Source organism: Leptopilina heterotoma, unplaced genomic scaffold, assembly GCF_015476425.1.
Source record: "Leptopilina heterotoma isolate Lh14 unplaced genomic scaffold, ASM1547642v1 Lhet_59, whole genome shotgun sequence".
Taxonomy (NCBI): domain Eukaryota; kingdom Metazoa; phylum Arthropoda; class Insecta; order Hymenoptera; family Figitidae; genus Leptopilina; species Leptopilina heterotoma.
In genome coordinates, this window is record NW_025111133.1 from 1,700,910 (window position 1) to 1,724,275 (window position 23,366).

General features: G+C 26.9%; 5 protein-coding genes across 5 annotated transcripts; 2 read left to right on the forward strand and 3 right to left on the reverse strand.

Moving 5' to 3' along the window:
* The first annotated feature begins 1,217 nt into the window (after nucleotides 1-1,217).
* On the forward strand, nucleotides 1,218-12,428 carry LOC122509010 (activating signal cointegrator 1 complex subunit 3). Its single transcript, XM_043622741.1, has 19 exons — nucleotides 1,218-1,370; nucleotides 1,523-1,638; nucleotides 1,850-2,001; nucleotides 2,166-2,257; nucleotides 2,478-2,626; nucleotides 2,714-2,959; nucleotides 3,149-3,389; nucleotides 3,715-4,017; nucleotides 4,179-4,324; nucleotides 4,666-4,928; nucleotides 5,065-7,304; nucleotides 7,430-8,049; nucleotides 8,124-8,525; nucleotides 8,695-9,186; nucleotides 10,538-10,728; nucleotides 10,858-11,026; nucleotides 11,346-11,603; nucleotides 11,696-12,038; nucleotides 12,169-12,428. Exons 3-19 carry the CDS (start codon nucleotides 1,871-1,873, stop codon nucleotides 12,261-12,263), a joined length of 6,381 nt encoding a protein of 2,126 aa, XP_043478676.1. The 5' UTR covers nucleotides 1,218-1,370; nucleotides 1,523-1,638; nucleotides 1,850-1,870; the 3' UTR covers nucleotides 12,264-12,428.
* Nucleotides 12,429-13,891: 1,463 nt separating this feature from the next.
* LOC122509013 (protein MEMO1) lies at nucleotides 13,892-16,201 on the reverse strand. The gene is made up of 8 exons (XM_043622744.1): nucleotides 15,825-16,201; nucleotides 15,521-15,602; nucleotides 15,335-15,403; nucleotides 15,148-15,260; nucleotides 14,871-14,982; nucleotides 14,561-14,780; nucleotides 14,293-14,397; nucleotides 13,892-14,173 (listed from the first exon to the last, which is right to left on the reverse strand). Exons 1-8 carry the CDS (start codon nucleotides 15,874-15,876, stop codon nucleotides 14,036-14,038), a joined length of 891 nt encoding a protein of 296 aa, XP_043478679.1. The 5' UTR covers nucleotides 15,877-16,201; the 3' UTR covers nucleotides 13,892-14,035.
* A 275-nt stretch (nucleotides 16,202-16,476) lies between these two features.
* LOC122508951 (28S ribosomal protein S33, mitochondrial) lies at nucleotides 16,477-17,496 on the forward strand. The gene is made up of 2 exons (XM_043622639.1): nucleotides 16,477-16,671; nucleotides 17,114-17,496. The coding sequence occupies exon 2, from the start codon at nucleotides 17,115-17,117 to the stop codon at nucleotides 17,445-17,447; it is 333 nt and encodes a 110-aa protein (XP_043478574.1). The 5' UTR covers nucleotides 16,477-16,671; nucleotide 17,114; the 3' UTR covers nucleotides 17,448-17,496.
* A 33-nt stretch (nucleotides 17,497-17,529) lies between these two features.
* Nucleotides 17,530-20,667, reverse strand: LOC122508941 (CUB and peptidase domain-containing protein 1-like). The gene is made up of 4 exons (XM_043622622.1): nucleotides 20,660-20,667; nucleotides 20,464-20,584; nucleotides 19,773-20,305; nucleotides 17,530-18,088 (listed from the first exon to the last, which is right to left on the reverse strand). The coding sequence occupies exons 1-4, from the start codon at nucleotides 20,665-20,667 to the stop codon at nucleotides 17,530-17,532; spliced, it is 1,221 nt and encodes a 406-aa protein (XP_043478557.1).
* A 137-nt stretch (nucleotides 20,668-20,804) lies between these two features.
* On the reverse strand, nucleotides 20,805-23,068 carry LOC122508975 (protein canopy homolog 3). Its single transcript, XM_043622673.1, has 5 exons — nucleotides 22,510-23,068; nucleotides 22,149-22,275; nucleotides 21,929-22,063; nucleotides 21,479-21,643; nucleotides 20,805-21,338 (listed from the first exon to the last, which is right to left on the reverse strand). The coding sequence occupies exons 1-5, from the start codon at nucleotides 22,619-22,621 to the stop codon at nucleotides 21,188-21,190; spliced, it is 690 nt and encodes a 229-aa protein (XP_043478608.1). The 5' UTR covers nucleotides 22,622-23,068; the 3' UTR covers nucleotides 20,805-21,187.
* Between the last annotated feature and the right edge of the window lie 298 nt (nucleotides 23,069-23,366).

Below are 23,366 nucleotides of genomic sequence, written 5' to 3' on the forward strand. Positions count from 1 at the left end.
TATCTTCAGGAACGTATTTATTCACAATTTCCCTGAAAATTGGTAATTTTTATATATCAACAATTACTAAGCTTATAAGTATTTTTAGCGCTAAAATTTTTCTTTACTTTTCTATTATCTTTTTACAAAGAAATATTAATTAAGGGGGAAATTTTTCAAAAAGGCGTTGAAGTTAATAATTTTAATAATTCAATTTTGAAAAAATTTAGTTTTTTAAAATCAGTTTCGTTTGTGAATAATTTTTTTTAATTGCAATCCACTTTTGTACTAATTTTGTTCTATAGTAATAATTATGATAATATAAAAAAAGTATTGATAAAGTTATTGGTAAATATTTGTAAAAATATTGGTAAATATTTCCGTAAAATTTTAGTAATTTAGTAATGTAGTTTTAGTAATTTAGTAAAATTCTAGTATTTCGAATTTTTTATCTTAAACAGAAATTTTTAATTCTATAATTTAAGGAAAGAAAAATTAAATTTAATGAAATATTTTTGGTAAATTAGGGGAAAAATTTTGGGTTGTAATTTGTAATACGTATTGTACTTTTCTAGGGCGAGACCTGAAAAAAAATTGATGTGGGTCTTTCGAATTTCTTGGAATTTGCTCAAGGTATCCTTGTCTCAAGGCCTTTTGTACGACTATAATACGCATCACGTACGCATCAAGTAGTGTAGTGGAATTCCGGTCCCGATCGCCAACGAAATTTCACGACGAAAACGTCTTTTACAGAGGCTCTCATTTTAATAGCAGGATTGGACCTGCATTCGACAAGTCTGAACAGAAAGTATGACCAGATGTTTTAGATAATGGAAAAGTTGATTCATCCCTCTTTATAAACGAAAACGGACAGCTCATAAAACACCCTTTCTCCGAAGGTTTCAAATTCCCGGAAATCATCGTCACCGACAAATTTCTAAATTTAATTTTTCCTACTTTTTTTTCCTTTTTATAAAAATTAATTAATTTTCGAATCTATGAAATTGAGCACCTTTAATATTGAATTTGATTCATAAAAAGTAGAAGAATAACGGAAGAAACTATAAATGTCGTTTCTCATTTTTTTCATTTATTGTCATAAGAGGAATTTTGTTTTAATTTTGTTATAATTTTGAATATTAATTTTTACTTTCGGTTATATTAATTAGTTCCACTTGTAAAATATAATAATGCTTTTATAAATTTTTACAATAGAAATCTATAACGCTAAATACTGACACTAGAGAACAGCACCTGACGGCTGCATTGGCATTCTGCATAAAATGCATTTTGTAAATTGTATAATTTTGTTGAATTTTAGTTTCAAATAGCACGCTAAGCGTTTTTATTTACTTTGTTTCACTTTGTCTATAAAAATTAGAAAACTTAAGGTATTTTTTTAAATTTTGCAATAACTATAATAGCGAAAAAAAAGTTCTTTTGACAATTGACAATTGACAAAAAGACCCCATTTGGAATCTATAATTACCCTATATTTTAATTATTATTCCTAATATTAATTCTGGTGTTTAATTTTTTTCAGAATATTTATACAAAAAGGTAGTAGCGCCATATTGTGAAAAAGCACGCAACCGGCAGATCTGGCAACAAAAGAATTATGAAATTAAAACTCTTGTTCATAAAGTTCATAAATAAAAGGTAAAATGAAACTTTTCAACTACTCGATAAAAATATTCTCGGCTATTAATTATTAATTACATCAAAGCGTACAATTACGACATGTAATTATTTTTTATTTCGTATATTTATTTTGTACATTTAAAATCTAACCTCTAAGTCATCCTGTCAAGAAAGAACATATTGTCGGAAAAAATAAATCACAGTGAATAATTTAAATTCCCTTTTTCAGGTGACAGACAATAAGGAAAAAATGCGCGAATTACCGAGAGTGACTCGTTCATTGCGAGCTTTCACAGATTTAGGGCGATTAAAGAAATGTGCACGTCAACTGCCCGATGAAATTTTTAATAAAAGGCTGGAGCAGACAGAAATTTTGAAAAAGTACGTTTCGAAGGATAAAATATACTTTTTTAATAAAGTAATACAGTAAAAATTAAGATTAAGATAATTAAGTAAAATTAAACAATAGATAAAATTAGAATAAATGAATAATCAAGAAAAATAGACGAATTTTATAACAATCGAAATTTATGTCAAATTTTCAGAGGACCCAGTTGGCATAATTTTTGTGCACGTGTACCGGAGAATGTGATGGCACTGCTTAGTAAAATTTATTTATTAACGTCAGAAATTTGCGGTAAGAAAGAAGAATTTCATTTTTTTTAAATATTGAACTAAAATTTACAACGTCGACGATTTTCAAAACTATTACTCGGAAAAGTAGGTAAATTTGAAAAAAACTCGAGTTTACGTTCTAAACTTGAGTTCAAACTTTAAAATACATTAAAATAATTATAACTATTAAAAAATAAATAATTGTAATTACTAAAATATTACATTTATTGTAAATGTTTCAGATGATCAAACACCGGAAGTTGTCAACGAAATAATCATGTTTATTCTCCGATTACTGATACATGAGAGAGTTGTCAGTCAAAAGAGTCTAAAAATTCTTCGACAATTACTCGGTTCTGTTACTATGCAATTTATCAATGAAATCACGAAGGTGAAAACTTTTATTTATTTTATTTATTTATTTATCTTTTTTTTAAGGGAAGTATATTTCGCTAATTGTAATAATTGTCATTAACAGGTAATAAATTCCCTGAGGGAAAATTTAACCGAAGAAGATATAGATTTTCTCTTGAATTCAGAAGAGGGAAATGTTTCTAATGAAGAGACAAATATGTTTGGTATAAAAATTCAGTATTACGAGGCAAAACCTTCTTGGCCGGATACAGAAAAATTACACGATATGTCGAAGCAAGTGAAGAACGATCATTTGGAAAATTTTACAATGACCCATGAAAATAGTTCGATTCAAAATAAAAAGAGTGAGGTTTGTAAAAATAATACACTTTTCCTCTATATTTTAAATTTTTACTTCTTTCAATTTACTTTCAATTTACTTTCAATTTAATAAAATTTATTATAACTTTATTATAAATTTATTATAACTTTATTATAAATTGATTTTCAAACTTTTTTCTAAACGAATTCTTCAAAAATTATTTTTGTTACCGTTTAGTTTGACAAATCGCGTTTTACGAAAGGAATGAAAAAATGCTACAACAAATACCGATTGGAAATGAATTACGAAGACTTTGTGACAATGATTACGAATAAATTGAAAACATCTGGAACGTTACTTCAAAATGAATTATTCGATTTATTGGGCTATGAAAATATTGATTTTATCGAATATGTTATTGAACATCAAAAGACAATATTGGCTTATTATATGAATCAAAGAGGATCACGAGTATTCAGTAAGAATATTTAAATCAATATTTAAATATCCTAAATATTTAAATATTTAGGATTTTATTTATTTTTTTTAGGATTTTATTTATTTATTTATTTATTTTGAATATTTAAATTTCCTAATCATGCACGGAAAAAAATATTCACCTGGAACAGCTATAAATTTCACTAGGTTAGCCAAATTTTTAGTTGTTTCAGTTAAGACTTTCCCTATTTTAGAGACACTTGTCGCTGTTCCAAGTAAACATTTTTTTCCGTATGAATTTGTTTTTTTTGTTCTTTATTTTATTTTTTGTTCCTTATTGTAAATAAGAAAATTTTCTTTTAAAGACAATGATCAACCGCAAATAACTTCGCAAATTATTGTACAATCGGAGAAGGAGAAACAATTATTGAAGCAAGTGCGAAAAGAGGAGAAGAAATTGCTTAAAGTCGCTAGTAAAATGGATGGTAGTCTTAATGACAACGAGGAGGATAATTTCGATCCCGTCGAATTGCGAGCAAAAAAAATTGAGGCATTAACGGCAATGAGAGCTCCACTATTTCCTCCAAAGAAAAAATATAAAAATTACGTTATTCAGGAAAAATTTCCGTTCGTCTTTGATTCGAAGTTATCAACATCGAATTGTCCAGGTGAATTGTTATTATATTAGTATTTTATTTTTTTTATTCAATTATTTATATTAAATAATAGTAATAATTATTACTTAGAAATTATTTAATTAATTTTTTTGGCAACCTTGATAATATCTATATTGATAATGAAATAATTAATAATTAATTTTGATTTACAGGATATATTTCAGGACGAAAAATAATGCTACCAGCAAATGTGAAGAGACAAGATTCGGAATTATGTGAAGAAGTTAATATACCAATTCCACCAGCAGAACCTCTCGATGTGGGAAACGATCAAGTTTTAGTAACTTCTTTAGACGAGGTAAATTCGCAGGAAAAATGTGTGAAAAATTCTTTTCTATTTGTTTGAAAAAAAGAAGAGATAAGAAATTCCTATTCAAACTATTTTTCTCCAGTTTGGAACGATCGAATGAACGAAATTTTTTTTCTACTTGAATATTTTTTAAAATTACTGTATAAAAAAGAAAAATTAAATGTTTACTTAATTAGGAACTACTTTTTTTTAAATATATACAAAATTTTTTGTAGAAAAAAAATATAAATTTAAAGGGGTTAAAAAAATATCGTTCACTTGAATGTTTGAAACTTTAGGAACTTTAGAAACTTTTCAAATAAATTAATATTTTCGAAAAAATATTGCAGATTGGTCAAATGGCATTTCAAGGGATAAAATCACTTAATCGGATACAAAGTATTGTTTTTAATGCCGCTTATCACACGAATGAGAATCTATTAATTTGTGCGCCGACAGGAGCGGGTAAAACAAATATTGCCATGCTCACAGTAGTGCATCAATTAAAATTACACATCGAAGATGGAGTCTTGCAGAAGAATGCTTTTAAAATCATTTATATTGCTCCAATGAAGGCTTTGGCTGCCGAAATGACGGCCAACTTTAAAAAGAGGTAAATATAATTATACAAGCTGATAATTTAATTACCAATATAAGAAAAAAGAAAATATTTAATGGAGAACTTAATTATTATAAAAAAATATAAAAGAAAATATTTAATAAAGAACTCAATTATTTTCTGTTTTTAGATTGGAATGTCTAGGCGTTACGGTGAGGGAATTAACGGGCGATATGCAACTAACGAAAACGGAAATAATGCAAACTCAAATGATTGTGACAACGCCGGAAAAATGGGACGTTGTCTCGAGAAAAGGCACCGGTGACATTGCACTAACGAGTATCGTGAAATTATTAATTATCGACGAAGTTCATTTACTTCACGGTGATCGTGGACCTGTTGTCGAGGCAGTTGTCGCACGAACTCTAAGACAGGTAGAGTCTTCGCAGAATATGATTCGAATCGTTGGTCTCTCGGCAACTTTGCCAAATTACGTGGACGTTGCACGATTTTTGAGAGTCAATCCATATAAGGGATTATTCTATTTTGATTATCGATTTCGACCCGTTCCGTTAAGTCAAACTTTCTATGGTGTTAAGGCCATTAAACCATTACAACAATTGGATGACATGAACACCGTTTGTTACAATGAAGTTGTCAATATGGTCAGCAAGGGTCACCAGGTCATGGTATTTGTGCACGCGCGAAATGCCACAATACGTACGGCAAATGTGCTGAAAGAAAAGGCACTTGAAAAAGGCACTCAGCAATTATTTGCTCCCGATGGAAGTCGATCAAAATTGAATCAAAAAATGTTTGGAAAATCGCACAATAAACATCTCGAGGAACTTTTTACCTATGGATTCTCAGTTCATCACGCTGGAATGTTACGTAGCGACAGAAATTTGGTAGAAAGACTTTTCTCCGAGGGAGCGATTAAAGTTCTCGTTTGCACTTCAACATTGGCGTGGGGAGTGAATTTACCAGCTCATGCGGTTATTATTCGTGGAACAGAGATATACGACTCAAAACACGGATCGTTTGTGGATTTAGGAATTTTGGATGTCTTGCAAATTTTTGGTCGAGCTGGAAGACCACAATTCGATACGTCGGGCCACGCGACGATTATTACATCTCATTGTAAATTAAGTCATTATCTATCATTGTTAACTAATCAATTTCCCATCGAGAGTAGTTTCATCAATCATTTGGCGGACAATTTGAATGCCGAGATTTCTCTGGGAACGATATCAAATGTGGAGGAAGCGGTCGAGTGGTTGAGTTATACGTATCTTTTCGTTCGAATGAGACTCAATCATCATGAATATGGAATCGATGAGAAAACTCTAATGGACGATCCAAATTTAGAGAGAAAACGAAGGGAACTCATTGATTCTGCTGCCAAGGCTCTGGATAAAGCGAGAATGATTCGATACAATACTCGTACTGGAGATCTAAATGCGACCGATTTGGGACGCACATCAAGTAATTATTACCTCAAGTATTACACAGTTGAAATGTTTAACGAACTTAGAAAACCCGTCATGACTGAAGCTGATGTTCTCGGAATGATTTCTCGCTCCCACGAATTCGAACAATTAAAAGTGAGAGATGACGAGATGGACGAATTAGATGATTTGTACTCGAATTACTGTGAAATTGTTGCTCAAGGTGGAGTTGAAAATATTCACGGAAAAGTTAACGTACTACTTCAAACCTATTTATCGCGAGGGAGAATTAAATCGTTTTCATTAATTTCGGATCAAGCTTACATTACACAGAATGCAGTACGAATTTGCAGAGCTCTATTCGAAATTGAATTGCGAACTTCAAATGCAATTATGGCTGGTCGAATACTTGGTATTGCGAAAATGTTGGAATTACAACAATGGGATCACATGAGTCCTTTAAGGCAATTTTTCTGTTTACCAGTCGAGGCAATTGAGAGAATCGAGAATCGAAATCTTTCCGTTGAGAATTTGAAGGAGATGGACGTCAAAGAAATTGGAAGTTTGCTGCGAAATCATAAAGTAGCCGAGTTAGTAAAAAAGTGTTGTAATGAATTTCCTGAACTCGAAGTTGAAGACAATCTGCAGCCAATAACGCGAAGTGTCTTGAGAATACGTTTGAAAATCCTACCACGATTCCGATGGAACGATCGTGTCCATGGAAAAAATTGGGAAGCCTTTTGGCTTTGGATAGAAGACCCCGATAATAATGAAATTCATCATTATGAGTATTTCGTTATGCCTAGGAAAAATGTTTACAACAATTTAGAACATGAATTAGTGATGACTATTCCTCTCACTGAACCACTTCCGTCGCAGTATTTAGTTAAAATAGTGAGCGATCGTTGGCTCGGTTGCGAAGTCATACATCCTCTTTCATTTAAAAATCTCATTCTACCCGAAACTCATCCGCCACACACTGGTAAGCTGAAAAATTTATTTTCTTTTTCAAACTTTGAAATATATTTTAAAACATATTTACACTCTCTTCGTTTTTAACTAATTTTTTTCCAATATGATCGAATTAATTTGAGAAATTATTCACAGATCTTCTCGAACTACAACCACTGCCAGTGTCAGCTCTGAAAGATTCGAGATTGGAGAAATTATACAAATTCACCCACTTTAATCCAATACAAACGCAAATTTTCCACTGCCTCTATCATACGGATCAAAATGTTCTTCTCGGAGCTCCCACAGGTTCAGGAAAAACAATCGCTGCCGAAATTGCCATGTTCCGAGTGTTCAAAGAATATCCCGATCAAAAAATCGTGTACATTGCTCCGCTAAAGGCTCTAGTTCGAGAGCGAATGAAAGACTGGAAAATTCGATTAGCGGAGAAATTGGGAAAAACAGTGGTCGAATTAACTGGTGATGTGTCACCGGACATTAAAGTAATTTCTAGTGCAAGTGTTATTGTAACGACACCGGAAAAATGGGATGGAATAAGCAGAAGTTGGCAGACGAGGAATTATGTTCGTAAAGTTGGTTTAATTATCATTGATGAGATTCATCTTTTGGGCGAAGACAGAGGTCCAGTTTTGGAAGTGATTGTCTCGCGTACGAATTTCATTGCATCTCACACCACGCGAACATTGAGAATTATTGGTCTTTCAACCGCTTTAGCGAATGCTGTCGATTTAGCCGATTGGCTCGGCATCAGTAAAGTATGTTCTCCATTTATTAATTTAAAAAATTTTTTTTTTTGTATTTTGGTGGTATTTTATATTGATATTTGCAGATGGGACTTTACAATTTCCGACCTTCGGTGAGACCAGTGCCGCTGGACGTTCACATTAGCGGATTTCCAGGAAAACATTATTGCCCAAGAATGGCGACAATGAATCGTCCGACTTTTCAGGCAATCCGTCAGCATGCTCCCTGCAGTCCTTCGTTGGTTTTCGTCTCGTCGAGAAGGCAGACACGATTAACAGCTTTGGATTTGATTGCATATCTCGCGGCGGAAGATAATCCGAAACAATGGCTGCATATGCCAGACGAGGAAATGGACAATATCCTAGTGAATGTGAAAGACGGGAATTTGAAATTAACCCTTGCTTTTGGAATTGGCCTTCATCACGCTGGTCTTCAGGATCGTGATCGATCGACTGTCGAGGAATTGTTCGTTAATAACAAAATACAGGTGCGAAGAATAAAACTAATTCTCTCCTTTTCTTTGTAATTTATATTTCTATACTTGCTGTCAATATTTTTTTTATCATACCATATTTTTATATTAGTATATTTTCACTATTTTTATTTATTATTATTATTATGAATTATGATTATTCATAAATATTTTTATATTTTAGGTATTAATAACGACAGCGACTCTAGCGTGGGGAGTGAATTTTCCGGCACATTTGGTTGTGATTAAAGGAACGGAGTATTACGATGGCAAAGCAAAGCGTTACGTTGATATGCCCATTACTGATGTTTTGCAAATGATGGGACGCGCTGGACGACCGCAATTTGATGATTCAGGTGTTGCTGTTGTTCTCGTTCACGATGTAAAGAAGAATTTCTACAAGAAATTTCTTTACGATCCATTTCCCGTTGAGAGTAGTTTATTGGAAGTTTTGCCGGATCATGTGAATGCTGAAATTGTTGCGGGAACGATAAAAAATAAACAGGAATTCTTGGATTACTTAACTTGGACCTACTTCTTCCGGAGACTCATGAAAAATCCAAGATATTATGATTTAGATGCTTTGGAACCGGAGAATATTAATAAATTCCTCTCGCGGCTTGTTGAGGGCACTTTGAAAGTACTTACTGACTCGCACTGCGCTGCTTATGATGATGTAAGTAATTTTTTAAATTCTTTTTAAATATATCCAATTTTAAAATTAATGTATTGAAAATCATTGAATTCTTGCAAAGAATTTTATTATTTATTGAAATAACTGAATTCTCACGAAGAATTTTATCAAAATTTTGAAAAAACCTAATTAAATTCTTTGAAGAATTTTTTTAAAATAGTGGAGTTTTTTAAAATAATTTTTCCATTAAAATTATTTTAAAAAACTCCACTATTTTAAAAAATTCTTCAAAAGAATTTAATTAAATTCATTCAAAAAATTTCTTTAATTTATTGAATATAAACGATTTTGTTGATAATTGTAATTAACAATTTTAGTAAAAAAATTTTTTCTTAAAATATTACAAATTAAAGAAAACTGAATTCTTTCATGAAATTTTATTAAAATTGTATTAAAAATTATTGAATTTTTGAAATGAATTTTACTATTTATAAAAATAATTGAATTGTTTCGAAGGATTTATTAAAATTTTAGAAAATAATTGAATTCTTTTGACAAATTTTATAACGAATTAAGAAAAAAATTGAATTCTTTCCTGAAATTTTGTTGAAAATAATTGAATTTTTTCGAAGGATTTATTAAAATTTTAGATAATAATTGAATTCTTCAGTGAAATTTAATTAAAATTTTGTTGAAAATAATTGAATTTTTGCAAAAATTTTTCCTATTTCTACAAATAATTGAATTTTTGCGAAGAATGTTATTATTTATGAAAATAATTGAATTCCTTTGAATGATTTTATCAAAATTTTTGAAAATAATTGATTTTTGGCGAAGAATTTTGATATTTATAAAAATAATTGAAATCTTGGAAAGGATGTTTAATAATTTATTAAAAATAATTCAATTTTTGCGAAGAATTTTTATACTTTTGAAAATAATTGAACTCCTTTGATAAATATTGTAATTTATCAAAATAATTAAATTCCCAAACAGAATTTTATTTATGAAAATAATAGAATTATTGCGATGAAATTTATAAAAAAATTGTTAAATAATTGAATTTCTGTGAAATTTTTATTTATTTATAAAAATAATTAAATATTTGCGTAGAATTTTATTAAATTTTTTTTTAAATAATTAAATTCTTTTAGAAAATTTGATTATAACATTAGATATTGAAAATAATTGAATTTTTGACAAGAATTTTATTAAATTTTTTGATAATGATTTAATTCTTTGCAAGAATTTTATTAAAATAATTGAATTCAAAGAATAATAATTATTAAATGTATTATTTCAAATAGTTTTATCAAAATCTATGGAAATAATTGAATCCTTTCGTGAAATTTTATTAAAATTGTTACCAAAAAAATATTCTTTTTTCTTTTAGGAAGAACAGAGTTTAATTCCTCTTCCCATGGGCAAGATTGCTTCGTTTTATTATTTATCACATCAGACGACATTAAGGTTCAAAGAAGAATTGAAGGACAATCTTTCTGTCGAACAATATCTTCGAATTATGTGCAATGCCCATGAATATGACGAATTACCAGTGAGGCACAACGAAGATTTACTTAACGAGTGAGTTTTATCTTATATTTTCTATTATTGAAAATTTTTTCTTTTTTTTCCTATTTTACTTAAATTTAAAAAATTATTTATTTCATCAACTAATAATTTGAGACACTAATTTTTATATTCAAATTTCAGGGATCTGGCAAAGTTGTGCAAATATCAAGTCGATCGTCTCACTTACGATTCTCCGAATACAAAAACATTTTTATTAATGCAAGTACATTTTTCGAGATTACCAGTGCCGTGCTCTGATTATACCACTGATTTGAAATCCGTTCTTGATCAGTCAATAAGAATATTACAGGTAATTAATAAAATATAAAAATAGTAATTCTAATTTTAAATTAGTATTCAAATTTATAAATTTTATTAGTAAATAGTAATTTCTGCTAATTTATTTAGTAAAATTTGCTAATTAAAAAACAAAAAGTCAGTCACTAATTGAAAGTAGTAAACATTTAATTACTAATTCAAATTTAGAGTATTTTTCGGTTTTAGAGAATTCGGTTTCTTTGGAAATAAATGAAATTTATTTTAAGTTACTTAAATTAAAAATAAACGTAATTAAAAATCAATAGATTTATAGTTTGCCAATTTTATTGATTTTATTTTTTTATTAACAGGCAATGATCGACGTGGTTGCTGAAAACGGTTGGTTAATAGCCACTTTAAGATTAACGCAATTAATGCAAATGGTCATTCAGGCCCGATGGATTGATGAACCAGCAGTTCTAACACTACCTCACGTAAATCGTGAACACCTCTTTCTTTTTTCTACAATTCCAAAATGTCTTCCAGAACTTTGTGCTAAAATGTACGATAATTACAGTCAATTGTCCAACGTTTTTCTTAAAGAATTCGCAGAACGTGAAGTCTACGAGGTAATATTTAAAAAAACATTTACATTTAAGTAAACAATTAAAAAAATTCAATTTTTTTAATTGTTCGAATTACAAAAATTCAATTATTTCAGATACACCAAACTATGCGACAAATGCCAATATTATGTCTAGAATTGACACTTACTGAGGAGGAAGATGGAACTGAAAAGATTATAAATCTCTCGTCACAGACAGAGAAGATTATTGATATTCATGGAAATCGGGATTATACATTAACAGTTAAGATGAGAAGGAAAAATCATACTTCTAATTTAAAGGCTCATACTCCTTGTTTTTTGCGAGGAAAAGATGAGGGATGGTTTTTGATTTTGGGCGACGTTAATCAGAGAGATTTGTGGGCATTGAAAAGAGTCTCGGGTGTCAATGGACCACGACGAAATAGTCAGTTACAATTCACGTCTCCCTCAAAGTCAGGTACGTTATCGGTTTTTTAACTTTATATTTTATTTATATTTGAGAATAAAAATTGTTTAATTTTCATATTAATAATAAATTGAATATCACTTTCCTAACATAAGAATAATGAAAAATAATTTTCTTTCAGGTCGTACAATTTTAACACTGTACATAATGTCAGATTGTTACATTGGTTTGGATCAGCAATACGATATAAATTTAAATGTCATTTCTGAAAGATAGCATTTTCAAAAATCGTAGATCAGATCTTTATTGCTTTAATGTAAGTAGCAAAACAAAAATTGTTAGATTTTTTCTGTTAATATATATTTATATCATGACTGCATAATTCAATTTTACTTTACAATAAAATGTCAAGGTTTTATAAAATATATTTCGTTCATTTAATTAACGATACTTTTTTAATTTCATTGTTTTATTCGTTATTCAATCTGTGAGTGTGTGTTTTTTGTGTATAAAAAAAATGTTAAGCCTAGTCGTGAGATCTAATTATGGTGAAAAACATATTCTAATTTCTAGTTTTACAAAAAAAAGAATTAACGATTACATGTGTATTTTAATAAGTATTCAAATGAAATGTAAGTATATTGAAATATATTTTGAGTCTAATGTAATACTATTTTGTTTAATGTAAGTATGTTTCAATTTATCATATAATATTATACGATTATTAATTATTTAGATTGACAACATTTTTTTCACGAAGACAATGAACCATTTATAAATTTTATATATGTTACAAAGACATTATTATTTTATTCTATTTTTCTGGTTCCTTTTTACATCAATATTTCTTACAAATTCAATTTTTATCACATTTTACTGTAATTAAGATGAAACTGAAAAACATGTTTTTAATTATCTAAATTTTCTATACATGTACGAACTATTATTTAGGATGAAAGTCAGTCTTTCAGTGTGTATAAATCTTACTATTAATTTTTAATAATTTCATATTTTCTTTATTGAATTATTGAATTATTGAATCTAGAAATTGAAAAGTGAAACTATTTTTTGAATAAGAAAATCTTTATTTAAATGATTAAACAATTTAAGAATTTCTTCATTAATCTGAAAAGTGTAGTTTTCAAATTGAGAATATATTTTCACGAGTTTATACACGACTTTATTATATGAATTTTTTTAAGTAAAATGCAATTAATATCACTTGATTAAACAAAAAAGTCTAGCTGCTTAAGTAATGATGTAAGTATGGTATTGTAAATATACCTTAAGAGGTAAATTTCATAACAATGATTTAATTTTTCTTTTGTTTTTCCTAGATAACAATTCGCACATTAGAATTGAATTAAATTTGTTCCATTATCACATCGAATTACACAATTCTTTTAAATTCCGAAAAATTTACATTCACTTAGAATTTAAATATTTAACAAATTTTTCCATATTTAATTTTACATCAATGAAGAAAAACGTTTAAACATCTCTCTTTTTTTCTCTCTAATCAAAACACTAATCTACAAATTTCAACTTTTATTATTATAAACGAGAAATTCGAAACAAATCGATAAAGTAATGAGTTACTGTTACTATTTCGTTATCTACTAATTATATTACTAAATTGATCATTTTAGTAGAAATAAATTTTTACCCCTTTTCACAAAATGAAAAAACAGTCTCGTTAAATCTCTCACAAACAAAATAAAAATTTTCGATATTTTTTTTTTTACCAATTTGAAATATAAATAAATTTATTCCGACCTCAATATCAATTTACGTCGAATATTTTCTTTCCTTTGTTTTGTCTTGCTAATTATTTCGCTTAAGTAATATAAGCCATTAATCTGATTTAATTATCTAAAATTAAGAGTCTCTTGCAAATTATAATATTTTGTGTAAATGCAAGTATTTTAAAGACGGTAAATATTTTTTTTGTGTGTATAATGTGTGTGTTAATTAATTCATTTTTTTTTTTGTAATTAAAGTTTCGATTGCTCTATATTCAGAACGAAAAAGTGTAAAAGAAAATTTTATCACTCAACAACCAATGATGCACTCGCGTAGCTGACAGAACTGTCATGCATATAATTACATTCACTACTTTGAGCATACTTCAAAAATTTCAAATTCATCCTCTGACCATTTGAACGACTTTGTACGCATTGTATAATCTAAAAACAGAGGAACAATTTTTGTGTAAATCAAAAATTTTATTTAACATACGAATGAATTAAAATTAAATGAAAGTAAAAATAAAAGGAATTAAAGTACATAATTGAAAATATCTTACCTGCAGCAATACACCAATTGGATGCCTACCGCAAATAGTATTTCCGTAACTTTTAAGGTACTCAGTGAAAGCTGCTGGATTTAAATTCTCAATTAAATCCATCCCCTGAAAAATTAAATAATGAAATTATAATAATATCAATATAATTATAAATTATTTAATTTTTATTGTTAATTTAATTAATTTATTATTAATAGAAATTAAATAATAGTTATTAAAAATATTCTGTATTTTAAACAGAAGGTGTTAATTTAAAATTCTCACGAACCATTTTATCGAGATTACGAATAGATTTATGAATTGCACCGCAAGTTTGATCGTAATATGTGTAATGAAATCTTTGTCCCCAATGACAAAAATCGGAAGATATGATGAATAAATTTTGTGGATCTACCAGATATGGTGCCAATAATTTACCATACATCGCTTCTTTATCAGGACTTAAGGATCCAACTAAAATTGGAATTATGGTAAACGAGTCTCTAAAACTTTTCCAAAAAAACAATTATTAAGATAAATACAAGAAAATTACTAATTAAATTTAATTTAAATAAAAATTCTAAATTAATTATACATACTTTTCCATAACTTTGGCTATATACGGTAAATGCATTTCAATACTGTGTTCATCTTCGTCTGTATTAATATCCATCCATTGAAAATGACCCGTTTCTGCTAGTTCTTTGTAAACTATTCAAACAAAAAGAATTTTTCACGTTTTAAATTAAATTAAATCAAAATTAATGAATTTAAATCAAAATTAATTAAATTAAATGAAAATGAATGAAATTAAATCAAAATTATTTACAATAATAATTGCTTTTTATTTTGTAATTATAAACAAAGGATTCTCACCGTTTTGATCGATACGCAGGTCATACAAAGGAGTCTGATAAGTAGAAGCTGAGGAGAGAGCACATCCTGATAATCTCACATGATGCGAAGGCCCTAGGATAAATATTTTTCGACTGCAAAAAGCAATTACAATAAATAACTCTTTTCAATAAAAAAATATTTAAACATTTTTTTCGTAAATTCTTACACAACTGCCGGACTTATTTGTCGATACGCAAATCCCGCACAGCTTCCACAGTAACTATAACCCGCATGCCTGTGAAAAAGAAAATATTATCAATTATTTGTTCTAAAAAAAGAAAAATTGAAAAATAATTACTAAATTATTTTTTTATTATTTTTAATTCAATTTAATTACTAAATAATTACTAACGGAGCAATTATCGCCCTGGCAGGTCCATGACTCAAATCAGCTGCACTCAGCCAGCCTTCCAATTGTCTATTTAATTCAGCACCTAAAATAAAAATAATAATTAAAAATAAGATTTAAAAAAAGAAAATTTTTCTAATTTTCTACAAAAAAACCTTAAAGTTATTTTTAAAAAAATAATAAAGAAAGAAAATTTGGAAACATTTTAACAAAGACGAACATACAGAAATTTGCCAAAATGTATAATTATGCAAATTTCGTAATCGCAGGAAAAAAAAAACAAAACAAAGAACAAAGAAAGTCTTACCATTTTCTGTATACCAACTTCCAGAATGACTCGCTTTCCTTGCCAATGCCATTATTACAATTGGAAATTTTCCTTTTTTGTGTAATTAAAAAATTTCTATTGAATATGATAGAGAAAATATCATAAATATCAGAGAGAACTTTATTTAACTTTTTTTTAATATAGAAAATTCAACTTTTCTTTATAACACAGAGACACGAAAGTTTTTCGATGTACTGATAAATATTCTTAATTATTACGTCAATTTAAGGCGTAAATAATATATTTTTAATAATCTAAAGCACACTGAGATAATTTAATTTGTAAATTATCTCCGAAACATAAAATTATGCTCTAAAATAAAAGCAGATGAGTATACATTAGACGCCATTAAAGGAATTTTGTGATTGCGCCGCATTGTTGCCATGCTGCTGCTTTCTAATTGGTCCGATTGATTTTTAATTTAAAGAAAAATTTCTTATTTGTATTTTCTAATTTCTTTTCAATAAATAACAATCACTGTTATGAGTAATAATAACAATACAATTTTTTTAATTTTAGTTTTACTTTAAATATTTAAAGTAGAAGTAAAATTAAGAAAGTTTAAAAAAGGTATTTAAAAATACGCGCTTAAATTATTCTGACCAATAGGAAGCAATCGGCTTAATTTGGAAACACGGCAACAGTGTGCTGCATGTTTACCTGTTTATCTCAAAAATAAAAATATCAAAATAATTCTAATTTTACGATTTGTTAATTTATTTGACAAAGTGATCAGTAATGCTAATTTTCTTAAGTTAATTTCGCTTTTATTGTTATACTTTTTCCTACTTTGTAACACTGTATAAAACTATTTAATAGAAGTCAGGTAAGTTACACCGATTATAACCTTACTTTTTTTATCATTAGTAAATAAATTTTCTTTACATTTTTTTAAAAAAGAATTTCAAAAAACTTGAAGAAATAACGTCCTTAAAATTAGCGAATTTAAATCTCTTGTTAAATCAATATTTTTAATGTGTCAGTTTAACAATCTTTTTATAAATTTACTATACTTTCAAAGTAGGTAATAACGTAATAAATAAAGTCAATTATTACTTTAAAACTTGTAAATTTACAAAAAGTTATGAAAATGACAATTAAAAGTACTAACTTTAAAAAAGAGAATTTAAATTCCTTGATTTTATAGACGCAATTTTACAAACTTTTATAAAATTCCATTTAAAAAACAGTACAACTAGAAACAATTTTTTGTACACAAAATTTTTGAATAAAAAATAATAATTACACAATCTAATTTTAATTTCCAGAATGAGTAAATATGTGAATTTAATAAACGTGAAAACAAGGTACGCAATGCGTATGAATCGTTTGAGTAATCGAATATTCGGCGAAGTTGTACGAGATGTTCCAGAATCTGCAATGAAAGTTGTCAAATTATTCAGTGAAAAACCAGTGCAAAAAAGACCAGAAATAGTCGAATACTATCCTCGCCTTCGTGCCACTCATTTGATAATGAAAAATTTACGATTCTACGGTCTATTTAGAAATGAACATCAAGATTTTAAGGAAGAACAACAACGTATGAAAATTCTTCGTGGTAAACAACCGTGGGTGAAGGGACAAAAAAGAGATAAAAATTAAATCATGTAATAGAGTTGTAAATAATACACGTTGTTAATTTTAACAAAAATTCTTTTTTAATCAATCATTGAGAAAGTCTTTTTTATAAAAAGTTTACACAATATACACAATATAAAAAGAATAGTGACAAAATGATGAGATTGTATTTAAAAGAGAAACTATTTACAAACGTACTACAATCAGAGGAGAAGGAATGAGAATCGTCGTCGTCAATCGTAAAAGGTAATAATTCGTCCGAATCGTCAAAATTTGTATTTTTTGTTACTTCATTTGTTTCTATTGATTTTTTATTGAAATCAGTCTCTTGATATTTGGGAAAATTTTGTTTCTTTACATTTTCATTGGCATCGCGTGGAATTATATAATTTTCATTTGAAAATGTGATATTATCTTTTGGCTGTAAATTTTTTCTTTCATCCAAATCGTCAATTGAGAATTTTTTCTTTATGTTGAATATATTATATTTTTTTGCTTCGTTTAAAATTTTTTCTACATCTTCGGCTGAAAATTGATTTCTCAATTCTGTGGGATCGGAATATTTTTTTATGTTTTTTGTATCTTCGTTTAATTTTTTCGGGCAGAGTTCTAGTTTTGGCAATGAATTCTCACGGTAATTTTTTAGTATTTCATTCACCCAGCCTCTAATAATGAGGAAAAGGAAAAAATATTTAATTTTGCTAATTCTTTATTTTCTTTATATTTATTTAAGGGTTGCCAGAGGTCAAGGAAAAGTTAGGGATTTTTTATTTAAAGTATTGGAAAAAATTAAATTTTTAGAATTCAACATCTACTAATTTAATATAATATTCCAAATGAATTCAATTATTTAAAATTGTATTACAAACATTTAGATATTTTCATAAATAATATAAAAATTTCACAAGAATTCAATTATTTACAAATTATTTATAAATTTCATCGTAATAATTCAATTATTTTCATAAATAAAAAATTTTTTAAAGAGATTCAATTCTTTTCATAAATAATAAAATTCTTTTTAGGAATTTAATTACTTCCATAAATAACAATATTTATCAAAAGAAATCAATTATTTTTATTTAAAGTAATAAAATTCTTGGCAAAAATTCACTTATTTTCAATAAATTTTTATAAATCCTCGTCAAGATTTCAATTATCTTTATAAATATCAAAATTCTTCGCCAAAATTCAATTATTTTCAGAAATTATAATTAAATTCTTGGCAAAATTTCAATTATTTTTATAATATCAAAATTCTTCGCCAAAATTTAATTATTTTCAAAAATTTTAATTAAATTCTTAGCAAAATTTCAATTATTTTCAATATCTACTATTTGAAAAAAATTTTCCAAAAGAATTTAATTATTTAAAAAAATTTAATAAAATTCTCTTTAGGAATTCAATTATTTACAGAAATAATAAAACTCATCGCATCATTTCACTTATTTTCAACACAGTTTTAATCGAATTCCTTAAAAAATGTAATTATTCTTAGAATTTTTATTAAAATTTGTCAAAATTCAATTATTTAAAAATTTGTTTACAAAATTCTTTATTAGAATTGAATTTAAAAAAAATTCAATTATTTATTTTTGTATTTAAATAATTGAATTCTCGTAGAATTTTCCAATAAAAATTGATTTAAAAATAAATTTCAGTTTAATTAAATTTTTTTTAAAAATTAATTAATTAATTAAATTAATAATAATAATAATTGAATTCAAATAATGAAAATAATTTTAAAGAAGTTATATATAGGAACAATAAAATAATTATTTTGTCACTCGATCATCTTTAATTATTAAAAAACATGAAGAAATCGAGGATTCCGAGTCGAAGACTCAGAATGATCGATTTCTTCATGTTTTCTAATACTATTTTTATAATTTGTTGATTTTTGAAATTTTAAATAAAACTATATATGTAAATGTTTTCGAGTAATTTTCCAGTTAAAGAAAATCGTAAATAAATTTATTAAGAAATTTTTTTCAGTATCTAATAATTTTTAGAGTGAATCAGAATATTCTTTAGTGTCAGGGAAAAAGTCAAAAATTTGTCTAGAAATTAGAGAAAAGTTAAGGAAAAAAAAAATTAAATTTTAAAATAAATTAAAATTAAAATTAAATTAATTTAAAAAGAAAATTAAATTTTAAATTGAATTAAAATTAAAATCAAATGAAATTGAAAAGAGAATTAAATTTTTAAATGAATTAAAATTAAAATCAAATTAAATTAAAAAGAGAATTAAATTTTAAAATGAATTAAAATTAAAATTAAATTTTTGTGGCAACCCTGAATTTATAATTCTTTCTGCGTTAATTGAAAGAAAAGAATTTTATTTCTAACCTAAACATGTGAGTATTGAGATACGTTGGTGAACCACCGCAATCGAATGAAAACTTGGTCCACGATGCTATTCCTAATAAGACCATTTTGTCATTTTGATCTTGACAGACAACGGGTGTTCCTGGATTACCAGCGCACGCCAATCTTTCGCCATCCGAATCGACCATTGTGCAGAAAACATTTAAAAAACTCGCATTCCCCTTGTACATGTAGGCGCAATTTTTCCACGAATTTAATATTATTTCACTGTATTGAATTGGTTTTGCGAACACTTTTTTCGATTGCCGTCCCACATAACTTTCCCAGCCGAATATAAAGCAAGATTTAAAATTTTCATCATGATTGCGCGGTGGTCCTAGATCTAAAAAAGGAAACTCAGCATCACATAAATTAAACGGTCTCATTAATTTAACTAAAGCGATATTATTGTTAGGATCTTGAGTGTTGAATTTTGGAAATATATACGCATGCATCACATTTATAACTTGAAATGATTCTGTTTCATTCAAACCAACAGCTTGGAGTAAAATTGACTAGAAAAAATTGTTTCATTTATTTTCAATATTATATTCGCTAATGAAATTAAATTTCTTTCCTTTTTTTAGCAAAATTATTTTCTGTTATTATATTTTTAAATGAAAATTTATAAATTTTCATTTTCATTTAAAAATACTTTTGTTCTTTTTATTACTTGTCGATCGCCTTGAACACATTGAGCAGCTGTTAAAATCCAATCAGAAGAAACTAAAATCCCACCGCAAGGAATCACGGTTTTAAATTGCACGAGCCAAGGGAATTGTCCTTTTTTTATTCTTGTCCCCAATAATTTGTTTGCACTACTTTCTTCATTCAAATTTGTGAGAATTATTAAAAAAAATAATACAAACATTGACATATTTTTCAATAACGACAAATGTCAGGTTTCATTTTTTCAAATATTTCACTCACTTCAGAGTGATATGATTTTTATTTTTTTTTCATAATTCTGATACACAAGACAATTTTGTAGAATTTCAAAATTGGTATTGTTGATAAAAATAATTTTGAATTTTTGTTTTAATAATATAAAAATATATTATCGGTAGAAAAAATCAAAATTGAAATTAACTAATAAATTGATTAGAAACGAAAAGCTTATTTAAAATTCATGGCACACAAATGTTAGAAAAACAAAGTTGGTTAAGTTTACAATGTTTAGTCAACGATTTAGAACCTTTTGCTTTAAATTACTTTACATACTTTTTTTGATCGATAATTGAAAAAGAAAAATTTTACTGTTTTTCTAGTGACAAATATTTTTTCTCTCGATTGTTGAAACTTTGTAAACTTCACTAACGTATAAAAATCGTTTTAAAAAATTGAGTTTTCTCTTAAGTAAAAAACAGTCGTACAATATTATTTGGAGTATTAATGAATCACAATTCTTCCTTATTGGGAATTTTTGGTTTTTTAACAACTTTGTCATCAGTCTTCTTTGTATTTTTATCTTCGATTTTTCCGCTATCTCCTCTTTCTCTCAAACACGAATCACTTTTGCCCTTCAAAACTCTATCGGTGCACAAATACCTGGAGGAATATTTAATTATTTTAATCGAATGACAAATTTCAAATTTTGTGAAAATTGAAAATTTGGAATAATCGGAAAAAATATAATCGAGATATTATTTAAAATTAGAAAAAAATTTCGAGAAAATGTTTATAGTTACCTGGAGAGCGGAACTTGTCCCTGTAAATTGAAATACCAATTTTCAATGTCCTCTTCGTGATTTTCTAATAAAGTTTCACAATCACTTTTCAGTGAAGTGATTTCCACGGAAGGATTGTCCCACAATTCATAAGGAATTCCTAATTCTACTTTTACACCTTTGTTTCTGTAAATTTTGTATTGAAGAAAAAAAATTAATAAACTCGTTCAATTGAAAATTGAAACTTAAAAACGTAAATAAAAATTAATTGAAATTAAATTAATTAAATTTAAATTATAGTGAAGGAAAATAAACGAAAATATTCGGACAAATAGTTTTTAAAAACTATTTGTCCGAATGTTTTCGTTTATTTTCCTTCACTATAATTTAAATCTCTCGGACGTAAAAGATTGATTAATTAAATTTAAATTTAATTTAGTTAAATTGACGTTAATAAAAAATTAATCATACACAAGGCCGTGAAGAGTTTTAAACGTTTGACTCATTCCTTTTTCGAAGCGAGTGCTGTCCGTACGTTCTTTATGAATATTGTATTCTAGAATTTTATCACACAAGTTCTCCATTGTTTCCAGTAGTCGAAGATTTCTAAAATAATTGAAAAAGAAGGAGAAGTTGTCAATTTTAAATTTAATTTCGTAGATGTTTTTATTATAAAATAAAATTAACTTACGATAATGAATACTGTGTTTTTGTCTTAGATTTGACATCGTCTAAAGAATATCCTGTTTCTATAATATCGTGAGTCTTTCCTGTTTCTTGCAGTCGATTTTCCAGTTCTGTGACAACTACTTTGCACACTAAATTTCAAAATAATTGAAAAAATCAGTAAATTTTTTTAATAATAAATTTATAATTGCACAGTAATTAATTTATTAATTTCTATAATTTATAATTATTTCTAATTAATATTAATTGTAAATATAGCTATAGAGAGTAAAATAATAAATAATAAAAACAATTAGAAAATTATTTCTTATATTAAAATTCTATAATTAATAATTTATACAATTTATACTCTTTTTTTCAATTACCTTCACACTTATCTGCATATTTAACACCCTCTGCTTCCTCAGGACCACCACCAACAACAACATTTATTAAATTTATCGCAACAATAATAATTTGAAATATGACAAAATTCATGTTTGTGGTTTATTATTGATTAATTAATTAACTATTAATTAAATTTAAACTCCTTAACGTTTTCTAGGTTATGTCGGAATATAAACTTTTTATTTTTAATCACTTATTCTAAATAAATCATCACATGGATTAAATCTCCACGACTTTATTATGAAGAACTATTTCAAAGTTTCCACGTGTAGTTTTTACCCAATAAGACGTTGACGTCTGTTCTATGTGATTGTATGTGATAAAAACATTTATATGCTGCTACTGATGATAATAATAATAATTCGAGATAAGATTCTTCTTAAACACTTTAAAATAATAGTTATTTCGAAAAAAAATTATAAAAATTAATTAATATCTTTATTTCCTTCATGTAAAATCGAAAAAATATTTAAAAACCTTAAAAATACAAAATTATATACAACACTCAGCTGTCAAAATCAAAATTGTTTGTTAGGTTATGTTCGCTCTTCGCTCGTGTTCAGGGCTGAAATATTTTTAAAGGACCCCCTACATAGTTGAAAAAATTTCCCAATACACATCAATACACATTTTTTCAAGAAATAATTTTTATAATTTATTTTTAAAAACAAATATTATATAAAAGCAATTTAACAATTTTTTTCAAGCCAAAAAATTTAGCTATTCATTATTTTTTTTTTACAAAATTTTTCAATTAACTTCAACGCGTTACTAATTTAGAAAAAATATAACAATTTATGCATTTTTATTATAATAACAAAACTCAAAAAATTTT

What these genes read in the sequence shown, in the direction of transcription:
- LOC122508951 (XM_043622639.1), top strand. Translation starts at nt 17,115, where the DNA reads ATGAGTAAATATGTGAATTTAATAAACGTGAAAACAAGGTACGCAATG.
- LOC122509013 (XM_043622744.1), bottom strand. Translation starts at nt 15,876, where the DNA reads ATGGCATTGGCAAGGAAAGCGAGTCATTCTGGAAGTTGGTATACAGAA. An exon ending in TTCGTAATCTCGATAAAATG is followed by an intron (nt 14,398 to 14,560) that starts GTTCGTGAGAAT and finishes TTAATTTTTCAG; the next exon opens with GGGATGGATTTAATTGAGAA. An exon ending in CAATTGGTGTATTGCTGCAG is followed by an intron (nt 14,174 to 14,292) that starts GTAAGATATTTT and finishes CTCTGTTTTTAG; the next exon opens with ATTATACAATGCGTACAAAG.
- LOC122508941 (XM_043622622.1), bottom strand. An exon ending in GTGTTCAAGGCGATCGACAA is followed by an intron (nt 20,306 to 20,463) that starts GTAATAAAAAGA and finishes AATTTTTTCTAG; the next exon opens with TCAATTTTACTCCAAGCTGT. An exon ending in CTCAATACTCACATGTTTAG is followed by an intron (nt 18,089 to 19,772) that starts GTTAGAAATAAA and finishes CCTCATTATTAG; the next exon opens with AGGCTGGGTGAATGAAATAC.
- LOC122508975 (XM_043622673.1), bottom strand. Translation starts at nt 22,621, where the DNA reads ATGAATTTTGTCATATTTCAAATTATTATTGTTGCGATAAATTTAATA. An exon ending in AAAACACAGTATTCATTATC is followed by an intron (nt 22,064 to 22,148) that starts GTAAGTTAATTT and finishes CAATTATTTTAG; the next exon opens with AAATCTTCGACTACTGGAAA. An exon ending in AAAACTCTTCACGGCCTTGT is followed by an intron (nt 21,644 to 21,928) that starts GTATGATTAATT and finishes CAAAATTTACAG; the next exon opens with AAACAAAGGTGTAAAAGTAG.
- LOC122509010 (XM_043622741.1), top strand. Translation starts at nt 1,871, where the DNA reads ATGCGCGAATTACCGAGAGTGACTCGTTCATTGCGAGCTTTCACAGAT. An exon ending in TTCAAAATAAAAAGAGTGAG is followed by an intron (nt 2,960 to 3,148) that starts GTTTGTAAAAAT and finishes GTTACCGTTTAG; the next exon opens with TTTGACAAATCGCGTTTTAC. An exon ending in ACTGCGCTGCTTATGATGAT is followed by an intron (nt 9,187 to 10,537) that starts GTAAGTAATTTT and finishes TTTTTCTTTTAG; the next exon opens with GAAGAACAGAGTTTAATTCC.